At 39.9% G+C, this 24,590-nt stretch overlaps 1 protein-coding gene across 12 annotated transcripts in view; it reads left to right on the forward strand.

The window, feature by feature from the left end:
* cita (citron rho-interacting serine/threonine kinase a) overlaps window positions 1–24,590 on the forward strand; it is a 45,501-nt gene that overhangs the window by 3,862 nt on the left and 17,049 nt on the right. For 8 of the 12 annotated variants that reach the window (XM_078947442.1, XM_078947446.1, XM_011475155.4 and 5 more), the window contains exons 4-28: window positions 345–446; window positions 2,191–2,333; window positions 2,604–2,697; window positions 2,779–2,985; window positions 3,616–3,769; window positions 4,633–4,822; window positions 8,327–8,432; window positions 8,924–9,067; window positions 9,228–9,347; window positions 13,999–14,169; window positions 14,281–14,334; window positions 14,428–14,481; window positions 14,705–14,845; window positions 15,050–15,178; window positions 15,524–15,619; window positions 16,125–16,241; window positions 16,756–16,865; window positions 17,128–17,302; window positions 18,024–18,221; window positions 18,370–18,423; window positions 19,602–19,799; window positions 20,073–20,266; window positions 22,043–22,178; window positions 22,629–22,733; window positions 24,367–24,507. In XM_078947442.1, coding sequence (XP_078803568.1) covers window positions 345–446; window positions 2,191–2,333; window positions 2,604–2,697; window positions 2,779–2,985; window positions 3,616–3,769; window positions 4,633–4,822; window positions 8,327–8,432; window positions 8,924–9,067; window positions 9,228–9,347; window positions 13,999–14,169; window positions 14,281–14,334; window positions 14,428–14,481; window positions 14,705–14,845; window positions 15,050–15,178; window positions 15,524–15,619; window positions 16,125–16,241; window positions 16,756–16,865; window positions 17,128–17,302; window positions 18,024–18,221; window positions 18,370–18,423; window positions 19,602–19,799; window positions 20,073–20,266; window positions 22,043–22,178; window positions 22,629–22,733; window positions 24,367–24,507 — 3,333 coding nt within the window. The remainder of the gene's footprint in view (window positions 1–344; window positions 447–2,190; window positions 2,334–2,603; window positions 2,698–2,778; window positions 2,986–3,615; window positions 3,770–4,632; window positions 4,823–8,326; window positions 8,433–8,923; window positions 9,068–9,227; window positions 9,348–13,998; window positions 14,170–14,280; window positions 14,335–14,427; window positions 14,482–14,704; window positions 14,846–15,049; window positions 15,179–15,523; window positions 15,620–16,124; window positions 16,242–16,755; window positions 16,866–17,127; window positions 17,303–18,023; window positions 18,222–18,369; window positions 18,424–19,601; window positions 19,800–20,072; window positions 20,267–22,042; window positions 22,179–22,628; window positions 22,734–24,366; window positions 24,508–24,590) is intronic. The other 4 variants (XM_020703300.3, XM_078947444.1, XM_011475159.4 and 1 more) reach the window with 1 other exon arrangement.

The following is a 24,590-nucleotide window of genomic DNA, read 5'->3' on the forward strand; positions in this document are numbered from 1 at the left end:
ACACACACAAAATGTAATCAAGTCTGTTACAGAGTGTCATAGAGATTATAATGTAGAGCTGCTCTGAAACTGTCGTGCATTACTCTATAGAAGATCAGTTTAACTCTGAAGTTTGTTAGATGCTCAAGTCTTACAGAAATCACTGAAACTAATGGTTGAATTGGGTTTTCATGTTTTGTTTAGAGCCCCCCACCCCAAACACACACACACACACACACAGTTTAAACTAGTGTAAAGCTCCCGGTAGTCTTGCTTCAGCTAACTTAACAGAACTTTGAACTATCTGCTGTCATTCCGGAGTTTTACGGTCTTGTATAATGAAAGATTTGTTCACTCATTTTCAGGTTGTTTTTTGTGACGAGGAGAGGAGAATCCTTTCCCAGAACACCAGTCCGTGGATCCCACAGCTTCTCTACGCCTTCCAGGATAAAGACCATGTCTACCTGGTAAGACTGCATCACTTCCATTTTTAGAGATGTTTTTTCATTCGATAAAACAAAATTTTGTTTGCTAAAATAAAAATGATTCCAAAAAGTACTTTTCTTCTCAATTTTGTGTTTGAATAAATAAAATAAAAATTTTAAGTTGAGGAAAATGGCTGCTGGTGCTGCCGTGGCGGGGGTCTTGGTGTGGGGATCGCTTGCCCCCCCCCCTCCTTTTTTATATTCCATCATCCACTTTAGAAGATCATAAAGACCCACTCGAGCACAGGTGCTATCTCACCTTTGCACAAATAGTTTGAGTGATTAAATGACATTTTTCACCTGTTGGTCCGAATGCATAAGTATGCGTGTGTGAACATCAGTTGTATTGTGTACATGTTGACATGTTTTGTATTTGGGCATTTTTGGAGCCCACAGGTATGTTTGTGGCATTTGGGTGTGTGTGTGTGGAAAGGCCCCGCCCCCTTTTAGATTTATATTACAGGTACTTATAAACCTGATTGTAATGATTGTAAACATCCAGCAACTTGTTGCTTTATGCTGCTTCACGGTTGTACCCCCTCCTCTTTAATCACCCTCCTACCCGGGTATCCCTCTCTCTTCTTCCCTTCTTTTCCGTTTGTCCAACAAAAGACTGTTACAGATATGAGTAAGATTAATAAAGTTTAGCCTAAATTACAAAAGAGATTTATTTAAATATACACCTAGTGTGTCAAACGTTTCTTAACCCCTATTGTAACAGTAAAATATGTCCAACACAAGAGGCTTTCCGCTCTATCTGTCTGCTCAGCTGTTGGACAGGACAAGTTTAAAAAAAAAAAAAATTAAGCAAGTCTTTGATCGCTGAGATTTGATCTTCATAGTTTTACTGATCTAGTCTTAATTACACAAACTTTAACTCATTTGAAGTAAATGATTGGATTTGAGAGCCATTTTATTAAGCCCATATTTGTTACTATCACTTTGAATTAACAATGTAATTACTGTTAGAGCTGTTTTCTAGGACTGGCATTCTGTTTGCAGAAATTATTTCCTTCTTCACAGCAACTCATAACTATTTTCCCTTTTAACACGACTATGTGCTTTATTTCCCCCCAACTGTTTGACTCGGATCTTATCCTTCCTTTCACCCCCCCCCCCTCTTTCTCCCCCTACTCGCTAAAAGACAAAGCATCCATCTTTATCCTTGTGTCAAAGAGGCACCAAGTCTCCCTGTTGCTAGGTAACACTGGAAAATGCTCTGTTCATTCAGACTTGGGAAGCCATTCATGCAGCAGAGGCTCTCGTCTGTTGTGGCTGTGTGGGTACAACCACATACCTCACATCAACTTTAGTGCTACCTATCTGAAGGCAGAGGCGGTAGTCGGTGCAAACGCAGCGCATTCAGACTTTCAAAGCTCGGTATCTTGAATAATGTTGTGGCACGTGACCCTTTGATCAAAGACATGCAAGCGTGGGGATTTCTCTGTTTTTTTTTTCCTATATGTTTATTTTTAGCAGTGCTTTGACTGCAGTATGGCAGATGAATCACTAATAGTATCTGCTTGTTATGCAACAGCATCCGCAATGAGAAACTTCTGTATAAGTTAAAGCCAAACATATGTTCTTCGCTTGCTTCTTCTGTTTGTCTTCACCAATGTGAAGGCAAAGTTTGGCTGATGGCTTACTGTTCTTCTAATGAGCCCACAGTCGTGACCATCTGTTATCATGGTGATTCCTGACTGTTTGCATAAACTGGTATTCCCAGGCGATGGAGTACATGCCAGGTGGTGACCTGATGTCCCTGCTGAACCGATACGAGGATCAGTTTGATGAAGCCATGGCTCAGTTTTATTTGGCCGAGCTGATAGAGGCCATTCATGCAGTCCACCAGCTGGGCTATGTCCATAGGTAAGACATCAGTGCTGAATTTAAGCTGTTGATATTAGAAATCTGGTCTTAGAGCATGTTAAACACATGGCACAGAGACCTCTGAGCTTATCTCTCTGACCTTTTTAAGTTTGGATAAAATTAGTCAGGCTTTATGGCGGAATAAAAACAATGCTGACGCTTAGGATGTCATTCCATTATCCTCAGTTCAGTTGACATCTAGCAGTACTTGGGCTACTAAAAAGCTATTTAAAAGCGGTATCAAATGTCTTCTTAACTATCAACTTACAGAGATGTCAAACCAGAAAACATTCTCATCGACCGGACTGGTCACATTAAGATATCCGACTTTGGATCCGCTGCCAGACTGACCATTAACAAAACAGTAAGTGGATTATTAGGGTTGGCCTATGAGTTTGATTCTGATTTCGCAAATTATTTTTATTTTTTTGCATATTTCTTCCAGGTCTCTGCTCCTACAGTGCCTGTTGGAACCCAGGATTATCTGTCCCCTGAAGTCCTGGCAGCCATGAACGGGGGCTCTCAGGGTACCTATGGGGTGGAATGTGATTGGTGGTCGCTTGGAATCATCGCCTATGAGATGCTTTATTCCAAGTTACCCTTTTCCGACGGCACTTCCACCAAGACTATCCACAACATCATGAATTTTCATGTATGTAGACTTTCATAAGAACGGTTACTCTCCTTAAAGTCCCCCTCTGATCATACTTTGACCTCTTGCAAGAGAGTTCCCAGTGGTCTTTAAATTAGGATTTTTTTTTTTTAGCCAGTTATAATTAGGATTTTTAGCTAAAATAAAAAAACCTGTCGTTTTCCAGAACATAGTTTCTGCAGGCAGAGCGGCAGTAGTTCATTAGAAATCCGCCTCTGAGCTGTGGGTAGGACTGTTGATGTGGAGAAACCCTTCCCCCATTTGCACTCTCTCCCGCTAGCTTACAGCAGCTCACACCCCCAACTTAACATTACTACAGCAAAGAAAATTTTGAGGAATTTTGGAGCTATCCAGACTTACAGTTTGGAGTTAGATGCCAGCTCGGATGAGGAAAAGAAAGACGTACATGGATCTATTTGTCTGGAGTGGATGCATCAGAATGGAGCAGAGCAGAAAGCATGTGGCCTGCCGTTGAAGGCCGTAGTGGGTCTTTAATATTTTGTATTTCTGGATATAGTTTGTAGCTTGCAACTTCCAAGATTGTCATATCAACTATTTAAGTAGAACTCTGAAGTAGAATCCATACAAATCTGATTTGTTGAAATTGCATGTAAATGTTTTTCCCTGCAGCGGTATTTAAAATTTCCAGAGGAGCCACGTGCCAGTAAGCAGTTTGTTGACTTGGTGCAGAGCTTGCTGTGTGGTGCAAAAGAACGCCTCGGCTACCAGGGACTCCGATGCCACCCTTTCTTCTCCAGTGTAGACTGGAACAACCTGAGACAAGGTGAAGGGATTCCCTCCTCCCGACTTTCTGTCCTACAGCTATAACCGTTTGACTTGAACTGTTTTTGAGCGAGTTGCTGTAATTCTGTTTTTGTAAAAGAAGTTAACCAGCTGACTGACGTGTGTGTGGATAAGGAGTGTAAATGGACAACTGTGATGCCCGGGGTTGGTTTGGGTTGTAAAGTAATGAGATTCTGTGTGCCGCTGGCAGTAAGCCAGCTATTCCTAGGAGGAAGTGTGGGAAGGAGGAAGGAGCTGAATGAGGCAGACGGAGTAAAGACCTGCAACTCATCTGCTTCTCAACAGATGCAGCACAAACAACATGGCTCATATCCATCTACATGTGCCATCAGTCATAGCTGACGTTGTGTTTTACATTATCCACCAGTCAGCTGTCAGAAATATCCAGTCATAACAGGAAACAAATGCATCATATTTTTTACATTTTATATTAGTTTTTGTAGTAACGATGACTGATTTAAAAAAAAAAAAAGGAAATCTGGTGCCTCATCAACAGCTTTCAGTTTCATTCAAAAGATGCTGTATATTGACGGTTAAACACGAATTCTGCTTCAGCTGATTAGGTTGCACTGCTGCAGTGAGGGAGAGCAAGTGAGGATGTGTATGTGAGAGAGGGGGAAAGGGTGGAGGGAGGCAGGCAAGGCAGCATGTGCATCAACGCGCGACTTACCGCACTCTAGGCTCCCACCGCTCTGCTCCTCCTCCCTTCCTTTCTCTTCCCTTTCTCCTTGTTATTTTCCCTTCATCTTTCTTTCTTTTTTTTCTTTCCTTTTCAAACTGCCATCGTGTTAAGGATTTACCCCGTCATCTCTTATTCCCCACTCTGGTCTCTTATTTCTGCAGTTCTCCCGCCTTTCGTTCCTGCATTGCAAGCTGAAGATGACACCTCTAATTTTGAGGAGCTGGAGCAGGCTGCCCCCTGGCCAGCTACAGCGAACCAGCAAGGAGCTCTGCCGGCGGGCTTCCACGGCCAGGATCTGCCCTTTCTAGGCTGGTTCTTCAGCAGAGCTTTGACATTATTGGTCAAATCTGAGTGAGTGGTACCTGTTTACTTGTTGTTGCTTTTTTGAGGGGGGGGCTTTTTCCTTCTTCAGTCTGCACAGAGACGTCTTGTATTCTCTCCTGTAACACTTTTTTGTCAGATCTAACGTCCTTACTGTTATGACATTAGATTCTTGAGCGTTGCTGCAGCAGCTTTCAAGTTGAATGACATCCTGGGGACCGGCTGTGGGGATTAGGTGTTCCTTTGGTCAATAGTGTTGCTTTGGCCGTTTGCTGTGTCAGACAGGAAATGAGGGAGGGGAGGGATCCCCTCTTGTAATGGGACTCACGTCTTCCAATTTGCTGGTTTTCTGCCTTTTTCTTTAACACACACATATATATCTATTTATCTGAGATTTATTTTCCATCTTGATATGGCACAAAGTTCAAAAGGGTGTTTAAACAGGAGGATCTTAGCCCCCATTACCTCGCCATGAGCACTGATTGGTATGCGGCTCAGTGTGTCAATGAGGCTCGTGGAGAAGTGGAACCTCTCACATCTCCCACCCCTTGCTGCTGTTATCCTGGTTTTAGTTACTCTGAAGCATAATGGGCTCCTGAGTTTGACAGAATGTGTCGTGGGACTGTAATTTAGCTTATTGCTGTTTAGCTTCTTAACCTCAGATAATAAAGCAGTGTGTCTGTGTGTGGGTGGGTGGGGGGGGGGTGCTTTTCATTTCTGTAGCCCCATCCTGGTCCTCCGATCCATTCCTGTAGCTGGAGACTGCGGATCAGCAGCAACAGAAAAGGAAGAAACGGCGTTAGCTGATTAGACAGGAAAAAGGATGAGAGCCCACATTGGGGGAGAGAATCTATTTCTATGGTTACTACCGTGACAGGTTTTTTTCCCACTCCCCACCCCCATCTTTACCCGTCTCATCTCTTTCTTTTTTATTTTTTATTTGCTTCCTTTTCTAATGTCTCTGTCCCTTACTGCTACACCTTCATTGATCAGTGATTTTTAACTGAAATGAGCCTTTTTTCTGTATTACATTTACCTATAAAGAGGTCAGAAAAGGGAGTAGTTTTTGTAGGTGCATTCATATGCATGACCACATTCTTCATCACAGCACTAAAAAGAGGAACATTGAGCTCAGAGCCAGAGGTGATGACCATTCTGTTCTGTTTATTCCTTGTTTTTTTAATCTATTATAACTTTTTGAGCTCATCTTCCTTAAATAATTTCCTACAAATGTATTAGGAAAAAAATTCATATGACTTAAAGGTAAAGTAATTCATTAATGAATGATGACTATAAAGAAGAAAGCAGATTCAAGCTTTAAATTCCCAAAAAAATTGAGGCTGAAAACGAATGACAGAGGCAGCATAAACAGAACCAACAGTGTGGTGGTTTTATCTTCAAAATATTATTGACAGACGGGTACTGTGAAACATTGATCTAAATAGACTCAGAACTGCCTTTATACTGCGGTAAGAATCTTTAAAAAATGAAACCTCCAACAAATCATGGTTGTATTTTTAAATAATGAAATGAATTTAAATCACTTTTATGAGAGGTTTTGCAGAAAAAGCTCTCACAGACTTTTATACGAATGCACAGTTGGTGAGTTAGACTAAAAACACATGTAAGATGACAATTACGTAGTAAAAATGTATCACTAAGGTTTATTTGATGTTGTGGGTACTGGGTGTGCCTAATAAATGACAAACAAGGGATGTAAATGTGTAAACATTACACCCTGATTGTCCTAAGGTAATGAAATTAGTATTACTGAACATGCTAAACTTTAATATTCAAAGCAGCTGGGAAGGGAAAAACATGATTGCTTTTCTTGGATGTTGAGACTGATGAGAGCTCTGATTGACAAGTTGAAACGCTCTACATTGAGAAGGGAAGGGGCATACTTCCCTTAAGCTGAGGTAAACTCCTTTAATGCGAGCGGTTATGCATAATAGTCGGACACTGCAAGGCTGTCCCGATGAAATTGATTCTAACTCTTTGAGATTCCCCCATAAAATAACACAACTGTTTTTCTCCTGTAATGGCTTTATCTGATTTGGGATTTCAGAGTGATACATTTTGTGAACTGATACCCGGTTTTTCTGGAGGAACTTGCTGGTTACAACCACAACATTTGATGTCTGATATTTTCTCTTATCTTTATTCTGAAACACACTATACATTTTTCATGCCAAATATATTTGAAGCAAACCTGCTTTTTTTTTTTTTTTTTTTTTACTAGATTACATATTTTTGTTTTTAAAATCCAATAAAAAAATTCTTTGGGACATTTTTCTTTTATTTTGTAAGAATTTGTGAAAAAAGGAAACGATGTATGAAAACTTTTTTAATCAGAATTTTTACTTTTTGTTATAATTATAAATATTTATCTATTATTTTTTTCGCATTAAAACTTTGATATTAGAAAAACTGGAATTGAGCAGCTTTATGTCCACTCTTAAAAACTGAACAACCTACTTACATCACCAGTTATTTTTCCATAATTATGAAAAGTTAATTGAACGAAGGAAACATTTGAAGTTGTAGTGTTTAACAAAAAAAAATTTTATTTTCAATAAATGTTATTGTAATGGTTTTTAGTGGTTTTTGAACTCATATATATTACATTGAGGGGATTTTGGGTTCAAAGAACCCCTGCTTGCTTTTATTTTGAAATCTGTGGCTCTGTCTGAGTTCAGGTTTTTAAAGATTTGCCTGCTGTATTTGTGGATCACATATTGTTTTATTTGCTCACACTTTATTCAGAAACCACCTCTTCAACAAAGCCTCGCCTTCGGTCTGAAGTGTGCAAACTGACAGAAACAAAGGAGGAAATAACCCTGAATTAACAAGAAAAACCTGTGCATTGTACTCTGTGCAAAACTCTCAGCCTCCCTGCTGCAAGGTTTATTTTATTCTGAGAGCGTGTCTGAGAGAGTTAAATATAACTGCCTCCAAATAGATTTCTTTTTTTTTTCCAGTGGATTGTTTTTATCTGAATAAATTGGTGCGATGAAAATCTAAATTCTTTTCACAAATGCTTCAGTGTTGTTCTTACCGATTTGAGGATTTATTTATTTTTTTGCTGGACGCAATGCATGAAACTCAACTCTGCTTGAAAAAGAAAGATTGAGTGTAAAGCTTTGTGCTTTTAGTGACTGTCACCCCTCTATAATGTCGGGCTTTTGTCTACATTTTAAATTAGCTTTCAATTCCAGCTTCACTGATGTTAAAGCTGACAGATGGGCAGTTATGTAATCATACAAGACTGTCATCCTAACTTGAGGAAACGATCATTTTGTTTGTTTATTCAAAATTAACTAACATTTTTTTTCTTTCCTTCACTGTATTCACAGAGAAGCCTACATGCTGTGATTACAATACAAACGACTCCATTGACCAGTATTTTGTTGTAATCGAAATTGTTTTTCTTTTTCTTTGTAACCATTTGACATGCCATGTTTTATAGCAGCTTCATGGCGTTTTAATTCTGTTTCGATTCCACTCTAAAAAAGTTTTCTTCATGTTGTCCAGGTCTGTGTCTGCAGGCCTCAACTCTCCTGCAAAACACAACTCCATGGAAAAGAAATTGCATCTTAAAAGCAAAGAGTTACAAGAAACCCAAGACAAATGTCACAAGGTGAGATTGCACTCTTGTTTAAATAGTTTTTTATTTATTATCTTTCATCACCTTTCTTTTAGATATTTTAACGCCTCTTTGTTATGACGTTTTTGCTGTAATTTATTTTGTTTTAATGTTTTGCATTTTTAATGAATTAATGTCGTGGGTTACAATAATAGGCTTGTGTTTATTTTGGAAGAGTGTCTTATCACAGATAAAGGAAGCTTCTGTTGGCGCTGTAACCGTCCAGAATAATCTTGTTAGTTTTTATAACAGTAAAGCTTGTGGATTTGCAGCTTTCTTGTTTGGGAGATGGGCCAGAGGAATCCTTTGTAAACTGATTCAGCTTTTTTGTCCAAATACGCCTTAGCAAGCATGATTCCTCCGTCTGTTTAGAGGGATATTACAGCACAGTCTACTTTGAGTACAAAAATAAAACTCAGAAAGTGTTTCCATACTTAGAAAAGCAATTTAAAAAAAAAAACAACAGCTTTTTTTCCCCCCTAAAGATGGAGCAAGAAATCTCCAGGTTTAAGCGTAAAATGTCTGACCTGGAAACAGTGCTTCACCAGAAAGATGTGGAGCTTAAGGCCTCTGAGACTCAGAGGAGCATCCTGGAGCAAGACCTCGCCACCTATATCACTGAATGCAGCGTGAGTCATCCTACCAGCTTCTTGTGTGTTTGGAGGCTATGAGAAAATGCTTGGGAGGAACAGTAGTAAAACAAGTTTGTTTTCATTTATTCTGAATCACCGTCTTTGATATTCGTAATATGAATGCAGTTCTGGCCCTGAGTTTATTTAATGTGTGCAGAGCCTCAAGCGAAGTTTGGAGGAGGCACGCGTCGAGGTTTCCAGAGAGGATGATAAAGCCATGCAGCTACTCCACGACATCAGAGAGCAGAGCAACAAGCTGCAGGAAATCAAGGAGCAAGTATGGTCTCTTTCTGCAGCTTTCTATAAACATTTGTGCACTGAACTGATAAACTCCAACACTACTAATAAGATTCAAAACAGCTAAAATGAACTTGGTATGTGTTGTACTGGCTGGAGTTAGCTCCGCCCACATCAGCAGACAGACTGAAGTGAGTTTTATTGAGGTCACTTGTTCAAATTAAGGGATAAGCATAGAAAATATATCAACACCAGCCTCCCAAAAACTTTTTTTGCATCAGAAGATAGAATAAAATAGAACTTTAGCAATTACTGTGTTACTATAACTGTATTTTTAAAAAAAACACACATATATAATAAATAACACTAAAAATACACTTAAAAAGTTATGATAGTTAGTGTCCAGTGTCTGTTAGGCATTGCAGAGTCTAATGGCTGACAGGAAAAAAGATCCATGACAGGGCTCCTTCCAGCAGCGAGGTGTTAATGTCTCTGACGGTGCACTCACTGTCTAATGCAGAGGATGATGAAGAGGATTGTCCATGATGGATTTCAGTTTCCGTAACATCCTCCTCTCCCCCACCACAGTCACAGACTCTATAGGGGACATCCCAGAATGGAGCTGAATCAGTTTGTCAATCCTCTTCCTATTCCTGGCAGTGCATCCACCTCCTAGTAGCAATACACTCTGTAGAACGGCATCATAAAAAAAAACTCTTTAAGAGTTCTGCCAACTCTGAAGGACCCCAGCCTCCTCAGCCTCTCTTGCGATCTCCAGTCACGTCTTTGAAAACGATGCACCCTCAGTCCGCTGCAGACCCTACAGTCCCAAAATGAGTAGCAGCAGCCCCCCCCCCACACTGCACTCATCATTTTTATGTTTAAAAGTTGGACTTTTAATAATTAAACGTCTATCTGAATTTGCTCCATTTTGAAACCAGCTTCTAGTGGACATTTAAGGAACTGCAGACACTTTTTGTTTTTTGTTTTTTAAAGCCAAGATCAGATCATGGAGGCCTGATCCTTTCCCCATTGTCCATTCATCCATCTTCCAATGCCCCTGCATTCCTTTTGGAGGCACATGGTTGCTGGAGCCTATCCCAGCTACTGTTGGGGCAGAGCAACAGTGTTTGTTGTCAAAGGAAACTTCTGACGCACGCGCCGCGCTGAGGCGCGCGCTTTTCAGTTGCCGCTGATTTTTTTTACTGGTGTGTTTTTTTAACCAGCCCTGTTACTCCCATAATGCTGCCGCGACACAAGCGGAGAAAGGAGAGCTGCTCTTCCGTTCGCCCTCCATCCACTGCTGTTCCTTGCTCATTCTTAAACACGTACAACAGTGTGGCGAGCCGGGTTAGACCCGCCTTTAGCCCCTAAGACTCATGGGAAATGGGGGATCGCGGATGTAAATATCCTCATCATAACTGAGGGATGTAATGTTGATTATATGGTTACTGTTTGTAATTTTATGTATGATACCTAGATTGTCAATAAGTAAAAAAAAACTAAAATAAAAAAAAACCATGACTGAGGAACTTGTGAACAGAATGGAGGTGCATGCTGTTTGGCAGATGTGGGTGTATTTTGATAATTGAGTCTGAGGAAAGACTGACTCCTCCCACAGTGTGCTGATGAAATGCACTCAGTCTGGGAGTCAGGACGTGATTTGTCAGGATGACCATGTTGCGTAATGCATGCAGCTTGTACTCTGACGCGGCTTGTGTATGTACAAAAGAAGTTATACACGTGACAATGGGTGGGTGCGGCTTGTAATCGGGTGCGCTCTATAGTCCGGAAATTACGGTACTAACAATACTAATCTTTAAACATTAGTTCAATTTTAATGAGTTTTTAATGGGATATGAACCGAAACAAAATGTATCCACACTCCAAGATGACATCTTTTCTCTACACCAGAACAGCTGATTGTGAAGTTACTGTAGAAACAGTGAGATAGCATGATTTCACTGGTCTGGTGCACACAGGCTGGGCTTCTCCTCCAAGTCTTCAGCTCTCAGGTCATCCTTGCAGATGGCATCCCTGCAAGATACAAATGATGAGATTTTGATCGTTAGTCAAGAGTCTCACGCAGCTCAGGGAGATAATACTTTTTAATTACAATTGCTAAACCAGCCTTTAGTGATTCAATTAACAAATCAACTTCAGGCTATAAAATATAACCCAGTTAGTTTGAACACGTGCAGTTTGACCATTAGGTTAAACCTGCTTTTAGTCTTTGTTGAACCAAGAAAAACATGTTAGTAGGAAAACCTTAATAGTTATTTTTCAAATAAACCTTTTGCCAAGATTTTTTTTTCAACTTAGTTAAGTTGGTGCTTTGCCAATATGACATTTTGCTTTAGTTTTTCTTTTGATCTTGTTTGTGTTTAGCTACAGTTAGGACCATAAATATTTGGACAGACATGTTATTTCTAATTTAGTTTCTGTACAATTCCACAGTGAATTTTGAATAAAACAACTCAGATGCATTTGAAGTGCAGACTTTCAGCTTTTATTCCATGGGTTGAACAAAAAGATTGCATAAAAATGTGAAACTAAAGCATTTTTTAAACACAATCCCTTCATTTCATGGGCTCGTAAGTAATTGGACAAATGAAATAACTGAAAACAAAATGGTCATTACTAATATTTGGTTGAAAACGCTTTGTTGGCAATGACAGCCTGAAGTCTTGAACTCATGGACATCACCAGATGCTGGGTTTTCTCCTTCTGAATGATCTGCCAGGCCTTTACTGCAGCGGCTTTCAGTTGCTGTTTGTTTGTGGGCCTTTCTGTCTGAAGTTTAGTCTTCAACAAGTGAAATGCTGCTCAATGGGGTTAAGACCAGGTGACTGACTTGGCCATTCAAGAATATTCCACTTCTTTGCTTTAATAAACTTCTGAGTTGCTTTGGCTGTATGATTTGGGTTGTTGTCCATCTGTATTATGAAATCAGTTTGGCTGCATTCACCTGGATCTGCGCAGACAGTATGTCCCTGAACACCTCAGAATTCATTGGGCTGCTTCTGTCCTGTGTCACGTCATCAATTATCACTAGTGTCCCAGTGCCACTGGCAGCCATGCACGCCCAGACCATCACACTGCTTCCACAGTATTTTACTGATGATGTAGTGTGCTTTGGATCATGAGCTTCTCCACGCCTTCTCCATACTTTTCTCTTGCCATCATTCTGGTAGAGGTTGATTTTGGTTTCATCTGTCCAAAGAATGTTTTTCCAGAACTGTGCTGGCTTTTTAAGATGCTTTTAGCAAAGTCCAATCTAGCCTTCCTATTCTTGAGGCTTATGAGTGGCTTACATCTTGCAGTGTAACCTCTGTATCTACTTTCATGCAGTCTTCTTTTTATGGTAGACTTGGATATTGATCCGCCTACCTCCTGGAGAGTGTTGTTCACTTGGTTGGCTGTTGTGAACGGGTTCCTCTTCACCATGGAAATGATTCTGCAATCATCCACCACTGTTGTCTTCCGTGGACGTCCAGGTCTTTTTGCGTTGCTGCGTTCACCTGTGCTTTTCATTCTTTCTCAGGATGTACCACACTGTTGATTTTGCCACTCCTAATACTGTAACAGTTTCTGGCAGGGTTTTTTTCTGTTTTCTCAGCTTAATGGTGGCTCCTTTGGAGAGCTCCTTTGACCGCATGTTGTCTGTTCACAGCAAAATCTTCAAAATGCAAGCATGAGTCCTCTAATCAACTCCAGGCCTTTTATCTGCTTCACTCATTATCACATAACAAAGGAATTGCCCACACCTGCCCATCCAATAGCATGGAAGTCATTTGTCCAATTATTTACGAGCCCATGAAATTATGGGATTGTTTTTAAAAAATGCTTTAGTTTTTCACATTTTTATGCAATCTTTTTGTTCAACCCATGGAAAAAAAGCTGAAAGTCCGCACTTCAATGGCATCTGAGTTGTTTTATTTAAAATTCACTGTGGTAATGTACAGAAACTAAATTAGAAAAAATGTGTCTCTGTCCAAATATTTATGGTCCTGACTGTACGATATTACATTAGACATTCAAACATGAAGGTATACTCCTTAACATTAGGTAAGACCACTTTCTTAGGTTATAGTATTTTGCAGGTTCTCCAGCTTTTTCTTCATTCTAATGGCCGAAAGCAGTCTAGCTTAATGTTTTTAGAAAATAAGTCTAATATATAAAGTGTCAGAAGAAACGTCATTAGAGCCTTAGGCATCACTGCAACATACTTTCTGCAAAGACTCCAACTAATAACTTTAAGTTGATTGCTACAGATTTGAGAAAATAAGAGCCTCTGTTTTCTTTGATTCCTCCATTTTTGCTGAACATTTTTAATGTTATGAAACTTTGCAGTTTGGATTTGTCTTAGAATAAAACACTATCAGGTGATGTGAGATGTCTGCCCTCTCAGTTCCTTTGCTCTTACATTCTCTGTCAACACCACAATGAAGGAAATGTGCTGAAGAGTGTTACCTTTTTCAATTATATTAAGTTTATTTTATTCTATTTTTTTTACTTGTATAAAAGTGATTTAAACATAACAATTACATTTATTTTCAGCAGAAATGATGACATCAGCAACATTTTTGAATATAGTTTAAATCAAACATTTTAGTCAAAAGTGTTGATGCGTAAAGATGTGCCTTCGATGCAGACGTATAGTACTGAGTCTGCTCTGGTTGTGTCCTCAGGAGTACCACGCACAGCTAGAAGAGATGCAGGTCACCATCCGGCAGCTGGAGGAAGACCTGGCAGCTGCACGGCGGCGCAGCGATCTCTATGAAGCCGAACTCCGAGAGTCCAGACAAACGAGTGAAGAGCTCAAACGGAAGGCTGTTGAATACCAGCAGAGGATTCAGAAGGTACGGTTGAAGCAAATGTATGCAGCGCCTGTACAGCAAACATTCTTAAAAGAACAGATTCACATTTTGTGCTTTTCTTGAGCAATTATTCAAGTTTTTGTCTTTTTTTAGGCCAAAGAGCAAGGAAAAGCTGAGGTTGAGGAGCTTCTGTCAAAACTTGAGAAGGTAAAAATTACTGTTTTTCTATGCAGATGTCTTTATGGATCAACTCTTTACTGCCAAGATTAACAAGGCAGATGACTGTTTTCTTTCTTTTAGACCAACTCTGAACAACAGGTGAAAATTCAAGAGCTGCAAGATAAACTGTCCAAGGTAAACTAAACCGAGCCACTAAAGAAATTCTCTTAATGTCGTTTTTTTGTTTGTTTCCGAAATCATGAAAGTTTTGCCATTTCCTTGGTTCCCACTAAGCCATCAGAAATGCCCCCCCACACACACACCTCCAATCCTCTTCATAATTGGGTGTCACACGAGTTGGCGGTTACTCAAAATTGGGGAATTGATTGACACCCTTTGACCTTTTTTCTCCCTGCAGGCGGTTAAAGCAAGCACAGAGGCCACTGAGCTGCTGCAGAACGTCCGGCAGGCCAAAGAGCGGCTGGAGCGGGATCTGGAGCGGCTGCGAGGCAAAACCGACTCCAGCGACACTTTGAAACGGCGCCTGAGAGAGACCGAGGTACCAGACCAAATCCAAGGAGACTGTGTTCACAGCCACAGCAGGATTGATGTTGTCATTGAATTGTTTATCTTTAGCTTTATAAACTTAATGTCATGCAAGTTGCTTAACTATTTGGTTGGATTAAATTTTGTGTAAAATGTCGTACGAAGTCAGTTTTTGAGTTTGCCATTTAATTAGCCCTTTTGTGTGTTTGTGTGTAAGCAGGAGGGCAGGAAGACCCTGGAGAACCAAGTTAAGAGGCTGGAGATGGTTGAGCGCAGGGAGAATAAGCTCAAAGATGACATTCAGACCAAATCCCAGCAGATCCAGCAGATGGCTGAAAAGATCCTGGTGAGAGAGCTGCAGATAATGCTCCCTAATACTCCACCCCTGATATCACCCCAACTGCCCAGCACCCATCCTGCCCTCTCACTCAACAACAACACTGCCCCAGTATATCCTCAGAGGACAAGTACATACTCTTCCTCAGAGCGGAACCTCTCGATTGGTTGTTAATCCGGTGGCACCTGTATATATTTTTCTCTGCTGTCAGCATGAACAGGCATCGCTACTGTCAGCTGGTGGATTTCCAGCTTTTCAGTGCAAGTTGCTTCCTTTGGTTTTGACATGCAGTTTGGGTTATGCTCGTGTTTTTCTGTGTTAGTGATAAATTTGTCACGTCTGTGAAATCTGTAGGAACTGGAGGATAACCTGAGGGAAGCCCAGTCGACAGCTCAGAGGATGGAAACTCAACTGGTCCAGAAAGAGAGGCTTTTTGAGGACAAGATCAAGGTGCGTCCCCTCAAACATTTCAGCATTTGTTCTGTGGGAAAAACTTCACTGTATCGCCACAAGAGGTTCTCAGATATGGGATAACTACGAGGAAGACATTAAACATTACAAAGCAATTACAAAATGGTGATCTAATGATAGATGTAAGGGAATCAATAGGATCCATTGATATGTTTTTCTTTAATAATTAATTGTTTTTAGTGTATCTGTTTTTGTCTTGTGATTCTCTAAAAATAAGTTAAGCTTGGAGTGAATTGAATAAAGGGCTTGGACTCAATAAATTGTTCAACTTCATCCAAAGCCCTTTTCAAGCCTTGAACAAATCTAGTCATTCACCATTACACTTCTGTTTTTGATGTTTAGTTTCACTTTATCTGTTTAAAATATATAGATAAATAGAAATATGAATGTCAGAGCTGTTTCCATGAAGCTATGCCAAAGAACTGCAAGAATTCCTGCCATGTAAAGTGGGAAATGTGATAGTTTCTGTGTGTGATTGATGGAGGTTCTTGAGGCCCAGATGAAGGTGGACCTGGCTGACAAAGAAAGCCTGGAGGCGAGAAGAGCTCAGCAAGAGGAGGAGTCCAGAGAGAATTGTAAACTGCTCAGCGAACAGAAAGCAGTAAGGAAAACGAAATAGCTTTTTAAAGTTTGATCAACATTTCTACCTTGAGTATACAACCCCCCCCCCCCCTACTTCAGACTGTCAGTTCTATTAAAAACGCAGACCAAAAAAATACTATTTTTATCGTTGTAATTTTTAATGCTAGTTAGAAGTGATTGGGATAAAGTTTAAGAAGTCAGATTAAGTTGGATTATAGTTGATGTTGCTCAGCAGGTCCTGGGCTTAAATTCTAATCTGGTTAATGTTGTAGAACTGATGCAACTTAAGAAGATTGTAGAGGAGGTCATCTGACATTAACAGCAGATGTTTTAGGCAACACCTAAATGGCTCCTTATTGGATTTTGTCTGAGTGCAGAAGTCTGCTGTCCGTAAAGCTTTACTTTTTGAAGGAAATGTATTCATAGGTTCTCAGTAGGATGTTGTCAAAAATTAATAAGGAGCATCTATTTATAAGTGATTCTGTTAGTCAGGATGTGATTTCCAGCATGTTTGTTTTCCTTCCTGCCTGCAGACCATTAATGCTATGGATTCTAAGATGAAAAACCTGGAGCAGCGCATAGCTGAGCTGTCAGAGGCTAACAAGCTCGCTGCTAACAGCAGCATCTACACCCAGAAAAACATGTGAGTTAACTAAACGCCCACACTGTCTTGTCCTTTCCTGGGAGCCTCCCTGCACACACACTTTATCTCCAGTCAGTAAGAGAATTTGCACTTACTTTTCAATTTCAGTTCATTCAATCTCAACTCATGTGTGTGCGTTTGTATATATAAATACATAAAATATGAAAAACATGCAGGCATGATGAGGAAATACTAAAGACATCATTCAAAGATTACTTTCCCGGAACACATATAATAAGGACGTGTGCTCTTTTTCTGTCAGGAAAGCCCAGGAGGAGATGATCTCAGAGCTTCGACAGCAAAAATTCTATTTGGAGTCGCAGGCGGGTAAGCTCGAGGCCCAAAACGCCAAACTGGAGGAGCACCTGGAAAAGATGAGTCAGCAGGAGCAGACCAAGAGAACCCGGCTCCTGGAGCTGGAGAGCAGGCTGCGCGAGGTGAGGCAATAGGAGGCAGATGAACAGCTCAGCCTCAATTCTTAGACTTTAACAGAACGCAGACTTATATCTTTATACCATTCACAAAATTGGATTGAGAAATCTGATGACATAGCTGACACTGATGCTCCTCAGGTAAGGAGCTGAGTGTGTTTGTAGTTATTTTGACTTTAATTCTTTGTTTAACATTACTTATTCACCCAGTACAAGTTTAGAACTAACTTTTTAGAACAGTAAGTTCTAAACCTAAGCCTGGAGTTTTTAGAATTATTTGTCAACAAATCTTGCAAATGTTTGCCAAAAAGTCAATTTTATTGTGCAGTAAAAAAATTCAATTCTACAGTACAGTTTTAAGAGCAGTCTGTCTCCTTTTCTAAAAAAATTCTCTGCTGTTTGTTGTTTATGCTCCTAATTTTTCCAACAAAGACTTCACACTCAGATCATTACTAATTGTTTTTTTTGTGCCTTTAGCATAAACACACGCTGTCCATTAACACACTCAAATATTTACATTGCCTTTAGCTGTGAACCACTGCTAAGTGTTTTGCAGTGCATCTTTTTAGCACGGTTTAAAGCTTCTTTTTCTACTCAAAATATTGTACTTGTACTCTGCTTTTCAATATTTTATATAATCTGTTTAACTGGACTTAGATTAGGATCAATTCAAAATTAGGTTAACATTATTTATTACTGGTATCCACCGACTTTGTCGCCGTTGCAGATGGGCCTGGAACACGAGGAGGAGAAGCTGGAGATCAAGAGGCAGGTGTCGGAGTTGACTTTGTCGCTGCAGGAGCGTGAATCCCAGATCAGCAGCTTGCAGGTGGCTCGCCACGCCCTGGAGAGTCAACTGCAGCAGGCCAAGAGAGAGCTGGAGGAGACCACGGCTGAAGCTGAGGAGGAGATCACCGCACTCAGAGTCAGTTTATAGCAAACTTGTACCTACATATTGTTACTGACAGGGATTGGGATTTTAAATTTGTGAAGTTTAAGTAAAAGGTTTAAATGAATCATTGTTAAAATGTCATTTAACTGTTTGGTTGTAAATTTCTTTTTATTTCCATTAGAACCACAGAGATGAGATTCAGCGCAAGTTTGATGCCTTAAGGGACAGCTGCTCAGTAAGTGCTTCGACTGTATCCCCAAGATAAACTTTTAGAAGGCCGTTGGTTCTTCATCATGGAGTCTTCTGTAGACATTTATTCTAGTCAGGTAGTCCAGTCAACTGAAAAGACTTTTATCTTGCATCTTTTATTTGTGTTATGTATTTAAAAATCTTGTTCTACCTTTTGATGCATGAATATCAGTCATGTTTATGGATCAACTTTAACTGCCTAATACCAGTATTTCTTATTTGATCATTTGCACACTTCAAATGCTCATATCAAATTACTCCACTATTCAGTTTGTTCTTAAAAGCACTTTTTATTAACATTTTGTTACACAACGTGCTTTCCAGAAAAATCCTCATAGAAGTCGCTGCTTCCTCTAGAAAGATGTTACACATGTCAGGGCTGCTGCAGGAAAATTATGCTTTGCGTTAGTTTCTAGTTTGGAAAAGTTAACAAACCAGCACCAAAGTGTCCAGTGATTCTGTGTGTTATTTATAATAAATGTAAGCCTGTCAAATCATGGTGGAAAACCATTAAGAGATTTAAATAAAACATGAGAACCTCAAACCCTCCCTGAAACTGGCTGGATGTCAAACTGGTGTAAAGTGTGCTCTCTCTGATCTTAGTTAACAGTGATGCAGCAGACATTTCTGCTGTAGACAAAGTCTTTGCAAGTTTTATTGGGGAAGATCAGACGGGAGAAAAGTTGCAGTAATTAATTCTGCTTGTAATAAATGCATGAATGGAGATGTCTGCACTGGCTGCAGAGAGGAGGTCAATACTGGTCAAGTCTGCATTTCTAGAAAAACCTATGAGTCTCCGGATGATATTTCCAAAGGAGACGGCACATTAAGATTATAAATTTGTTTATTCTAAAGTTTTTTTATTCTGTCATTTACCTGAGTAGTCTAAACAATCATTAAAACATGCAGTTTTAATATATTTTTCAAATAAACTTTTAATATTAATTGTACAAGATAAAGCCAAAACATGTCAGAACAGTTCTTGTCAAACTAAAACTGTTTTTTTTTCCAGCTCTGACTTGCAGGAAATATGCCCTGTCAATATTTGCACAAAGTCATAAACCACCTTCTTCACAAGAAAAGCAATTATTTATTATCAGCACCACTTCACTCCCGCTTGTTCATTTGCAAAGCTAACACCTCTGCCTGCTTGTTTTGCCTTAGGTGATAACTGACCTGGAGGAGCAGCTCACTCAGCTTAGCCAGGAGAATGCCGAGTTGAATCGCCAAAACTTCTACTTATCGAAACAGCTTGATGAAGCATCAGACGAGAGGGAGGACCAGCTGCAGCTCAGCCAGGAAGTGGATCGCCTTAGGAGAGAGGTGGCCGACCGTGAGATGCACCTCAACAACCAGAAACAGGTGACGCTTCCACGGCAATGAAAGCAAAGGAAGTGGAGTTGTTACAGATGCAATGTAAAGTCAAATATTTTTATAAAGCTACACTTTAGGATTATTTCCCCCCAAAAACCTGTAATAATTTAACGTAAACCTTGTAAACTAAATCACACCCTGATACTCATGTAGCTTCTCTGGGTCCTAAAGTAATACTTTTTTTTTTTAAGAGGTTGCATGGAATTGTTAACCGTTTTAAAAGTCTGCCTATTTAGCTTGTTTGTTCACGTTTGCCATCAGAATATTGAAACGCTAAAGACCACGTGCAGCATGCTGGAGGAACAGGTGGTGGAGCTGGAGTCTCTGAACGACGAGCTGCTAGAGAAGGAGCGGCAGTGGGAGGCATGGAGGACCGCTCTGGAGGACGAGAAAGACCAAGCCGAGAGGCGCAACAGGGATCTGCAGAGGATGCTGGACAGTGAAAAACAGAACAGGTTACTCTGACAATCACTCAGTATATTTCCAGATGTACCTTTATGCTGACATTAACGTCACTACCAATATGACCATTAAAGGAGGCATAGGAAATGTAGAAAGCCTAAAAAAAGTCATTTTAGGTTATCAGTTCCTGGTTTGGCCCAGTTTCTCAAAAATGAATTCAAATTGAATTGAAACAATTTTGATTGAAGAAAGCCAACATAATTGGGTTATTTGGAAAAAAATATATATATTTTTTTCCAAATAACCCAATTATGTTCAGGGGTTGACATAGCCCAGAAATTTGCACTGGCCCACAGGGCCAGTAGTTTTTGAAAGTTACTGGCCCGACACCGCGCACAGCGAGACCCGCCGCTCCGCAGGTGCTTGCAACTTTAGGGGGGTCCGGGGGCATGCCCCCCCCGGAAAATTTTAATATGGTGCAATTTGGTGCATTCTGGTGACATCTAACACTAATTTATACACTTTTCAATTACTGAAAATAGAGCATATCAAACTTAAATCTGCTCTAGTCTGTTTCAGATGTTTTGAAGAGAGCACTGCAGTGTAGTAGGAAACACTAGTTAAGAAGTTTTCATGCTGCTTCTAATCACTGCTATTTCACATTTGTTCCTAATCAATAGTTAAGAAGTTTTATTGACTTTTTTGCCCTGACTGCCTTAAGGTTCTGCTTTTTGTTACTGTTGCAAAGTTACATTTACTTTTTAGTTACTTTAGTTACCTAATTAAATTAAATAATTGAAAAATTAAATACAATGAAATTACTGAGATCATTCAGCTAACTAGAAATACTTACTGCTTACAGTGTTGTAAAGAAAAACAAAATTAAGTAGTTTGACCTTATACTCCATTTGAGTCTGAGATTCAGGTATTTTGAGTTGCCTTTGATTCTTTGACATTCAGGTTAAAGCTTAATGCATACAGTTTCATCTTCAATGCCTTCATTAAATATCTTGCTGTCCATAGCACTAATTCCACCCATCACTCCATCTAACATATTCCTATCTATTCCTGCCATGTCTTCCACATCTCTGACATGCTTCAGTCTCTCTTCAGTGACGGTGTTGGATTTATGATCATCGCGGTGAAAAACCACCAGGGGGCGCGCTGATATGTGTGTCAGTTTAAATATATCTGCCTAAAATGTAATAATAACACACTGGCTTGTTCCTTCGTTGTTGCTGTTTAACATTGTTTAGTATTGAATTGTTACATTCAATAAAGTTTGGAAAAAAAATTGAGTGAGCGCGTGCCGCGTGGTGCTCGGCAGTGACAGCCGCGCGCGCAGGCGGGAGAGGAGGAGAAGAGTGATAAAAGGTTTCCCATAGAAACCCTTGAAGTCTGAACACAGGACTAGCAGAAAAAGTGAATTATAAAGACGAGGTAAATCTACACGTTTTCGCAAATATATACTTTATTGTAAAAGGTGAAAAATGTATTAATTGTTAGATATTTTAGTGGCCCGAGCGGACAAGTAAAAAATAAAGTCTTGTGGTCCGTACTGCTCGAAAAACAGGACCGGGCCAGCGGACAAATGGCTATGTTGAGCCCTGATGTTGGCTTTCTTCAATCCTGTTTTTTCTATAAAAAAAAGGCTTCCTATGTTACATTTAGACTGGTAAGAGAATGTCTTGAATGTATAGGTATAAATTTACTATCAGCCTTTGTTACTTTTACATCTTAAATTGTATTCATTCATTGACTCTGGTCCTCTTTGGATGTGTGCCATTGTGTTTACAAATGTTTTCCTTTGTTTTATGTGGTGTTGACAGGCTGCGAGCCGAGCAGCGCAGCACCGAGTCTCGTCAGGCAGTGGAACTGGCTGTCAAAGAGCACAAGGCTGAGATTCTGGCGCTGCAGCAGGCTTTGAAGGAGCAAAGACTGAAGGCTGAAAGTCTGTCTGACACAGTGAGTCTTTCCTTTTTCTATTTCAACAGGTATAATTTCTGCACAGCAAACGTCTGACTCTCTTAAGCTGCGTTTAATATGGTGCTTGATATGTTCATCAAATACAAACATGAGAAACTTCCAATATATAATATTTCCTCTTAAAATTAGAAATCCTTTCTGCCAAATGTGCTCTGAAATATCAGTTTGTATTGATTCATTTCATTCCTTTTCCTTCACCGATCAGAACTTCCTTGGTATAATAATACCAATTTTAAATCAATGCAGTTTGACTGGTTTGAGATTAGTTTTGCTCCTGATACGGAAAAGTTTCTCCCTCTCAGCCACCATAGCTTCATTTTGTCACTCATTTAGACCTGGGGCAAAATAAAAGTCCTTGCTTTTGGCTTTTTGTTTATTTGATGGTTTGTGTCCCAGCCTGACGCTAATAAAACTCCCATGTGATGACAGCTCAATGATCTGGAGAAGAAGCATGCCATGCTGGAGATGAACGCCCGAAGCCTACAACAGAAACTGGAAACGGAGAGGGAACTCAAACAGAGGCTCATGGAAGAGGTAAAAAGTAATGCTCACTGACACTTGCCACACATGACGAAGGATCTTAGCTTACTTCTCAGCACTTGTTGTCATTTAAAAAAAAGGTTTACTGTAAGGTTTAGTAAGCCTTCTTCACTGTAGACCTTTCCTCTGTCTATTCTTACACATGAACGTGTGACATTGTTTGGAGTCCCACTCCAAAAGCTGAATCTTTGGAAAGTGAAAAGGACCCCTGTGTTTCAAGAAAATGTGTCTTGTGGGGTATTCAGACTGGACACAACAGTGAACCAGAGTTCCTTTTGATACCTGATAATCTGGAACAAATTTTCAGTCTGAATACACCCAAGCTGACTCTGGTGGGGGACCAGGAACCATTCTCTGATCCATCTTTGGAGGTGGTCTTGGTAAATTTCCAATCGGACCAACTCATTCGAGACAACTTTTAACGTGACACGCATTGCTAGTCACTGTTCTCCCCACAATCTATAAGTCATAAAAACTTAGCAGTGTATCTTCATACCATACGTCTTCTCATCACTGCAGTTGCTAGCATCCTTTGAGTTAAACTCACAAGACTCGTCTTCTTGCCAGTAACCGTTTTACTGCAAACCTTCACCGTAACAAAGTAACAAGTAAAAAGTTTTGTTCCCGATGTTCAAACCTGCTACTCAACATATCAAGTTTTAATAAGTTAACTGTCACGATAAGGATTGTAAATCGCAGCACGTCTAGTCGTTTTGACCCACTCTCGTAGTTTCTGGCCAATGACTGACAAGATCTTTAGTCACATGACTTTGTTTACAAGCTTTGGTCCATAACAGAATGGTCCACTTGATGCCAGCCTGAATACAGACCAAATTCAAGGTTCAGGACTTGATTCGGGACAAATGTTTTTTCCAGTCTTAATACACCCTTTTCATCTTGCAAGAAGAATTATCTTATCAAGAAGGTTTTTCAATACCAAAATAATCTTAGTTTGAGAAAACATGTCTTAGTGACTAGAAATTGTATCCTGAAATAACAATTCTCGGTAGGACCATTTTTCTTATCCTACTGGCATTTTTTTTTTTTTTACCTATGTAAATATAATCTCTCCATGGGGAAAGATTTTTTAAATTATTTTTAAGGGGCCTGTTTTTGCAGATGTTCCAGTGTTTTTGTGTTGTCCTGTTTGTCTGTCCTCTTCCTGCTCTGTCATCATTGCAGTTACTAACAGATCTCATTTGTCTTTACAGCTAAGAGTGATTTAGTTCGTCAGTCTTCATTGTGTTGCAGTTGCTGATGGATCTATGTTGTCATGACAGATTTTCCAAGGGGCCTTACCATCTTCTTTTGCCTCCATTGTGTTCATTCAACTGCTTTCTTTTCTCTTTTTGCTGCAGTTATTAACATATCTTTTCTATAGATGTTCCTATAGTTTCCATTTTTGTCTTTTTTATATTTCTTCAGACCCCAACCGGTCACATCAGACAATCACCCTTGGTGTTTCTTGCTTATCTTCCTTTAGGATAGTTTTTCTGTGCACTGTCGCCTTTTGCTTGCTCTGTTTGGGGATTGCACCAAAAACCTTTTGGTCTAGTCTTTTGGTCACTTATGGAGGGCATTAGCATACAATTAAGATTATCTTCCTTTTAAATTGTTTGCTCCGCAGCAAGGAAAGCTCCAGCAGCAGATGGATCTCCAGAAGAGCCACATTTTCCGTTTGACTCAAGGCCTTCAGGACGCTCTGGATCAAACCGACATGCTAAAAACCGAAAGAACCGACCTGGAGTACCAGCTGGAGAATATACAGGTACACAGGACAACACTTTCCCAAATGGATTAAATGCGTTTGTCTTTAAAAGGTAAAAACACTCCTAGTTATTTATAAAAAAT

The sequence above is a fragment of the Oryzias latipes genome, chromosome 5 (assembly GCF_053564925.1).
Source record: "Oryzias latipes strain Hd-rR chromosome 5, Olatipes_Hd-rR_3.1".
NCBI classification, from domain to species: domain Eukaryota; kingdom Metazoa; phylum Chordata; class Actinopteri; order Beloniformes; family Adrianichthyidae; genus Oryzias; species Oryzias latipes.